Source organism: Carlito syrichta, unplaced genomic scaffold (genome assembly GCF_000164805.1).
Source record: "Carlito syrichta isolate Samal-C Ts95f unplaced genomic scaffold, Tarsius_syrichta-2.0.1 Scaffold309812, whole genome shotgun sequence".
In the NCBI taxonomy this organism is placed as follows: domain Eukaryota; kingdom Metazoa; phylum Chordata; class Mammalia; order Primates; family Tarsiidae; genus Carlito; species Carlito syrichta.
In genome coordinates, this window is record NW_007253908.1 from 354,302 (window position 1) to 361,111 (window position 6,810).

The window sequence follows — 6,810 nt, forward strand, 5'->3', positions numbered from 1 at the left end:
CCGGCGATCCTTCTGCCTCAGCCTTCCAAGTAGCTGGAACTACAGGCGCACGCTACCACCTCCGGCTAATTTTTTGATTTATTGTAGAGATGAGGTCTTGCCAAGTCGCTCAGGCGGGTCTCGAACCCACGGGCTCAGACAATCCACTCACCTCAGCCTCCCAAAGCTCTGGGATTACAGGGTGAGCCACCAAGCCTGGCTGGTACATTTTCAAAACAGGCAGCCTACCCAGACTAATCTGGATGACCAAGCAACTCAATTATAGTGATAACAGTTCTGAAGGAGATACAAAAACAGTATATGTAGCTAGCTATACTGATTTCTGAAGATCCACTGGATTGAAGAGAATTCATGGACACAGCCTTAATATAAGACTATATGTGTGGAAGGCTGAGGCGGAAGGTTTGCTGGAGCCCAGCAGGTTGAGGCTGCGGTGGCCGGGAGCGGCCACTGCACTCCAGTCTGGGTGACAGAGTGAGACTCCAACTCAAAAAAACAGACTATATGTGGCCAGGCTTGGTGGCTCAGCCTGTAATCCCAGCACTTTGGGAGGCCAAGGCTAGTGGATTACCTGAGCCCACGGGTTCGAGACCAGCCTGTGCAACTTGGTGAGACCTCATCTCTACAATAAAATAAAAAATAGCCAGACGTGGTAGCGCACTTCTATAGTTCCAGCTACTCAGAAGGCTGAGGCAGAAGGATCACGGAGCACAGCAGCTCAGTGCTGGGATGGCTGTGAGCGTGCTTGCCACTGCTCTCCAGCCTGGGCAAAGGAATGAGACCCCAATTCAAAAAAAAAAGAAAAAAGACCATATGTGATAGACTGGACACAGTGGCTCACACCTATATAATCCCAGCACTTTGGGAGGCTGAGATGAGAGGATTGCCTGAGTCCACGAGTTCGAGACCAGCCTGGGCAATTTGTCGAGACCGCATCTCCACAATAAAATCAAAAAACAAGCTAGACTGCTGGCATGTGCCTGTAGTTCCAGCTACTTGGAAGGCTCAAGCAGAAGTATCACCTGAGCCCAGCAGGTCAAACCTGTAGTGCCGTGAGCATGTCACTGCACTCTAGCCTGGGCAACAGAGTGAGACTCCAACTCAAAAAAAAAAAAAAAAAAAGACTATATGTGGCAATGCAAAGCTGTTGCAGAAATACCTTAGTGACACTGCAGCTTAAGTTAAAAATAGGTGCAATCACATGTCTAAAAACTAATTAAAGGTTAATTTTACTCTGAAATGATGTTTTACTATCTGTATGGAACTTGGAGGTTCGATGAATAACTGACTGCACATGCTTCCATGTGGCCCATCAGGAGTTCTCAGTCATGGCTGCACATCAGAATCACCTGGGAAACCTTGACAGCTACACAGCCTCTGCCCTACCTCCAGCTCTGATTTTTTTGTTTGACTTTGTTTTAATTGATATATAACAGTTGTACACATTGGGGGGGGTGCATGTGACATTGTGATACCTATACACAATATGTAATGATTAATTTGTGGTAATTGGGATATTCCATCACCTGAAACATTTATCTTCCACTCAATTCTGACTTAATTTGTCTTGGGTTGGGCATTAAAAAGCGCCCTAGAGAAATTTTATTGTATCTAGGTTATACTTTAAACCTGACTGTAAAAAAAAAAAAACAACTCCCCAGGTGATTCTGATGTCAGCCACTGTAGAATAAATTGTTACTGAGGTCAAAGCACTTAATTTAAGGCAAAGCTCATCACTTTAGTAATTTTATTATATTGTAGAAACAGGGACTTGCTCTGTTGCCCAGACTAATCACAAGCTCCTGGCCTCAAGCAGTTGGTCCTCCGTGTTAGCCTCCCAAAGTGCTGGAACTACAGGCGTGAGCCACTGCACCCATCCACATTTTGTCCTTAAAGTGACGAGCTTTGTCTTAAATGTTTGTTTACTCACAATGGAGTAAAAGTAAAAGTGATATGGATCAGTGACCTTGATAGGGTATTTTTATCGGAAAACCTAGTCTAGCTTGAGTCAGAAATAGCCTTGGTTTACTGAATCCCCACTCCTTATAAAGCTCTGGGCTAGATGCTCTGTATGTAATATCTCTAGTCCTCACAGCTCTAAAAAGTGGATTAGGGCGAATGTGTGGAATAGGGAACTAAGGCTCTGAACTTCGGTAACATGACTAAGGGCATACAGCAAGCACAGCAGACCTGGGCTTCAAAGAGTAAAGTAACTGTTTGAAGGAACTGCTAGAACCCAAGAGTGCAACACCAAGACCTTGTCGAGACAAAAAAGAATCGAAAAAGTAACCAGGTGTGATGGCGTGCACCTGTCCTCCCAGCCACTTAGGACACAGCAGGATCGTCTGAGCCCAAGAGGTTAAGGCTACAGTGACCTGAGATTGTGCCACTGCATTCCCACTTATGTGGCAGAGTAAGACCCTGACTCCAAAACAAAACAAAATAAGATCTGATCAAGAAGGGGTCAGTGGCTCAGCCTGTAATCCCATGCCTTTGGGATACTGAGGTGAGTGGATTGCCTGAGCCCGCAGGTTCGAGGCCCGCCTGGGCGGTGAGAACTCATCTCTACAATAAATCAAAAAATCAGCCGGGCGTGGTAGTGCGTGCCTATAATTCCGGCTACTCGGAAGGCTGAGGCGGGAGGATCACCGGAGCCCAGCAGGTCGAGGCTGCGGTGGCCGGGAGTGGCCAGTGCCCTCCAGTCTGGGTGACAGAGTGAGACTCCGACTCAAAAAAAAAAAAGAAAAAAAAAAGATCTGATTAGAACCATAGGAAAGGGAAAAAACAAAATAAGATTTGACCTCAAAGCCTCTCCAGTCTCAGTCTTTCCATTCTGCCTCCCCAGGAAAATGGAAAGATAAAATTTATTTATCTGTTTATTTATTTATTTATTTTATTTATTTATTTATTTATTTTTTGAGTTGGAGTCTCACTCTGTCGCCCAGACTGGAGTGCAGTGGCCGCTTCTGGCCACCGCAGCCTCGACCTGCTGGGCTCTGGCAATCCTTCCGCCTCAGCCTTCCGAGTAGCCGGAACTACAGGAGCGCGCTACCACGCCCGGCTAATTTTTTGATTTATTGTAGAGATGAGGTCTCGCCACCCAGGCGGGTCTCAAACCTACGGGCTCAGACAATCCACTCACCTCAGCCTCCCAAAGGCGTGGGATTACAGGCTGAGCCACCGAGCCCAGCTTATTTATTTATTTTTGATTCGGAGTCTCACTCTCTCGCCCAGGCTGGAGTGCGATGGCACACTCACCGCTACCACAGCCTCCACCTGCTGGGCTCAGGGGAGCCTTCTGCCTCAGCCTCCCAAGTAGCTGGAACTACAGGTGCAGGCCACCATGCCCAGTTAATGTTTTGACTTATTGTAAAGACAAGGTCTCACCAAGTTGCCCAGGTTGGTCAGGAACCCCTAGACTCAAGCAATCTTCTCACCTCTGCCTCCCAAAGTTCTGGGATTACAGGCATGAGCCACCACACCCCGCCAGATGAAAATGTTTATATCTTCTTTTAAATTGTCTTCTAATATATGGAATGGGTTATGTGTAGAAAATAAGTGAGAATATGAAATTTGTTTTTTTATAACAACTTACTGCTTGTCCCCCATTATAGGGACTCTGAGATCATGCAGCAAAAGCAGAAGGCAGCTAATGAGAAGAAGTCTATGCAGACAAGAGAAAAATGATGACTGTCTATGCAGAAAACCTGGGTGCTACTGCCAACTGTGTATCATAAGCTCGAAGATCAAGATTTTGTAGCATGAACAGTCATTACATATGTTATAACTTATCCTTGTAAAACTGTCTATTTTAAACTTTACCTTTCAACTTGACTTTACGTGATGTTTTAGAGCCTTTCTTCAAAGAATAAAATACTAACCATACATGTGACTTATTGGTGAATTTTATTGTTGTTAGCAGTGAACATTGATATAATTTATTAGGTAAGTAATGTGATCATTCAAATAAATCTAGAATTTTTTGTCATCAATTCTGTTAAATCTTTTTTTCTCACAGTTTCTAATTATAAAGTTTATCTTCTTCCTGCCTCTTTTTTTTTTTTTTAGTTGGAGTCTTATTCTGTCACCCAGGTTGGAGTTCAATGACACGCTCACAGCCACTGCAGCCTTGACCTGCTGGGCTCAGGTGATCCTTCCGCCTCAGTCTTCCAAGTTACTGGAACTACAGGCATGCACCACCAAGCCCGGCTAATTTTTTTTATTTACTGTAAAGACAAGATCTCTCCAAGTTGCCCAGGCTGGTCTCAAACCCCTAGGCTCAGGCGATCCTCTCACCTCTCACCTCTGCCTCCCAAAGTACTGGGATTTCAGGCATGAGCCACCACACCTGGCCAAGGGGGGGGTGGATTTTTTTTTATTTTTTGAGTTGGAGTCTTACTCTGTCACCCAGACTGGAGTGCAGTGGCATGCTCCCGGCCACCACAGCCTGACCTGCTGGGCTCCAGCAATCCTTCCGCCTCAGCCTTCCAAGCAGCCGGAACTACAGGTGCGTGCTACCACGCCCAGCTAATTTTTTGATTTATTGTAGAGATGCGGTCTGCTAAGTTGCCCAGGTGGGTCTCGAACCTGCGGGCTCAGGCAATCCACTCACCTCAGCCTCCCAAAGCGCTGGGATTACAGGCTGAGCCACCGAGCCTGGCTGGAGGTGGATTTTTAACCTCAATATGACCAAATACTTCATCAAGGCCGGCAGAAAAATTATCTGAGAGGAAGAAAATTAGGTCTAATTGTTGACACCTGTCATGTGGTATATTTAAGCAAGGTGACTAAAAATAACTAAACTTCTAAAGAGGGAAACTGGTCAATTACAGGATACTAAGGGGAAATGCAGGTGAATAATTTTAATCAGTAAAGTTAAGTCATGTACTAACTTTATTTAGTTTGGATATTTCTTTTTTTTTTATTTTTTTTTGAGTTGGAGTCTCACTCTGTCGCCCAGACTGGAGTGCAGTGGCCACTCCTGGCCACCGCAGCCTTGACCTGCTGGGCTCCGGCAATCCTTCCATCTCAGCCTTAAAGCAGCCGGAATTACAGGCATGTGCTACCATGCCCGGCAGATTTTTTGATTTCTTGTAGAGATGAGGTCTCGCTGCCCAGGCGGGTCTCGAACCTGCGGGTTCAGGCAATCCACTCACCTCGGTCTCCCAAAGGCACTGGATTACAGGCTGAGCCACCAAGCCTGGCTAGTTTGGATATTTCTTTGGACTTGTTACCAAAACAGGATAAAATTATTTAGATAAGTTAGCATCAAAGTTAGAATGACCAAACTCCATGAAAAGCCTTGTAGACATTAAAAATACGATCTTGCATCATCTTCAAGAGGAGATAGTGCATTATTATTAGCAACTTTAAGTTCTACCAAAGGCCAAGTGTGGTGGCTTAGCCTGTAATCCCAGCATTTTGGGAGGCCAAGGCGAGAGGATTGCCTGAGCCCAGGGCTTCAAGGCCAGCCTGGGCAACTTGGCGAGACCTCGTCTCTACATTAAGTCACAAAAACTAGCCAGGTGGGGTGGCGTGCATTAGTAGCTCCAGCTACTTGGAAGTCTGAGTGGAAGGATTGCCTGAGCCCAGCAGGTCGAGGTTACGGTAGCCATGAGTGTGCCACTGCATTCCAGTCTGGGCAACAGAGTGAGACTCCAACTCAAAAAAAAAAAAAAAATAGCTATTTCTTCTATTATTTCTTTCAGTGCTCATGCAAACACACAGAAATAAGGGGTATGAGGAGTGTATTTGATTACCTCAAAGTTGGTGGCTTAAAACAACAGCAACGTCTTTTCTCATACTTCTGGAGGCCGGAAGTCTGAAGGCAAGGTGTCAGCAGGGCCACACTCCCTCTGAAAGCCCTGGGGAGAATCTTTGCCTCTTCCAGCAAGGATGGCTCCAGGCATTACTTAGTTTTGACAGCATAACTCCTATTTCTGCCTTTGTCTTTAAGGCCTTCTTTTCTCTGTCTTCCCTTCTCTTATGAGGACATTTGTTATTGGATTTAGGTTCCATTCTAACCCATGATTATTTCATCTGGAGATTTTCCATTGCATTACAAAAACTCTTTCCCCAAATAATATCACATTCACAGATATCAAGTGGACGTACCATTTTGGGGTCCATTATTCAACCCACTACCAGGAGTTTTGTTTTGTTTTGTTTTGAGTAAGGGTCTCACCTCTTCCCCTAGACTGAAGTGCCATGGCATGATCATAGCTTATTGCAGCCTTGAACTTCTGAGCTCAGATGATCCTTCCGTCACAGCCTTCCAAGAATATGGGACTACTGGCCAGAGCCACAGTGGCTGATTGAGTGATTATTTATTCACTCATTTATTTAAATAAGGTCTTTCTCTATTGCCCAGGCTAGTCTTGAAATCCTGGGCTCAAGTGACACTCTCACCTTGGCCTCCCAAAGTGTAGGGATTACAGGCATGAGTCATGGCATCCAGCCTTACCAGGAATTTTTTAGATAAAAATAGAAACTTTGACATAACTTGGCACTTTTTTTCCCTTTCTTTCTTTTTTTCTGTTTAAATCATTTATCTTGTCACAATTTAACTTTTAATGTAACAACGTATATATAACAATGTAACAATTGTATCTATATAAGGGGTGCAACTTAAGCTTTAATCTACATTGTGAAATGATCACCCTATTCCAGGTAAATATCTAATATCTCTACATAATTACCATTTCTGTACCCTTGACCCACTTCACCCCATTCTCCCCTCCCTCCCATATATTTTTTTTTTTTGAGCTGGAGTCTCATTCTGTCGCCCAGACTGGAGTGCAGTGGCTGCTC

At 44.8% G+C, this 6,810-nt stretch overlaps 1 protein-coding gene across 1 annotated transcript in view; it reads left to right on the forward strand.

The window, feature by feature from the left end:
• LOC103270352 (small EDRK-rich factor 1) overlaps positions 1–3,992 on the forward strand; it is a 6,044-nt gene extending 2,052 nt beyond the window's left edge. Inside the window, exon 3 of the mRNA XM_008067884.1 lies at positions 3,615–3,992. Coding sequence (XP_008066075.1) covers positions 3,615–3,687 — 73 coding nt within the window. The 3' untranslated portion in view covers positions 3,688–3,992. The remainder of the gene's footprint in view (positions 1–3,614) is intronic.
• The last annotated feature ends 2,818 nt before the right edge of the window (positions 3,993–6,810 follow it).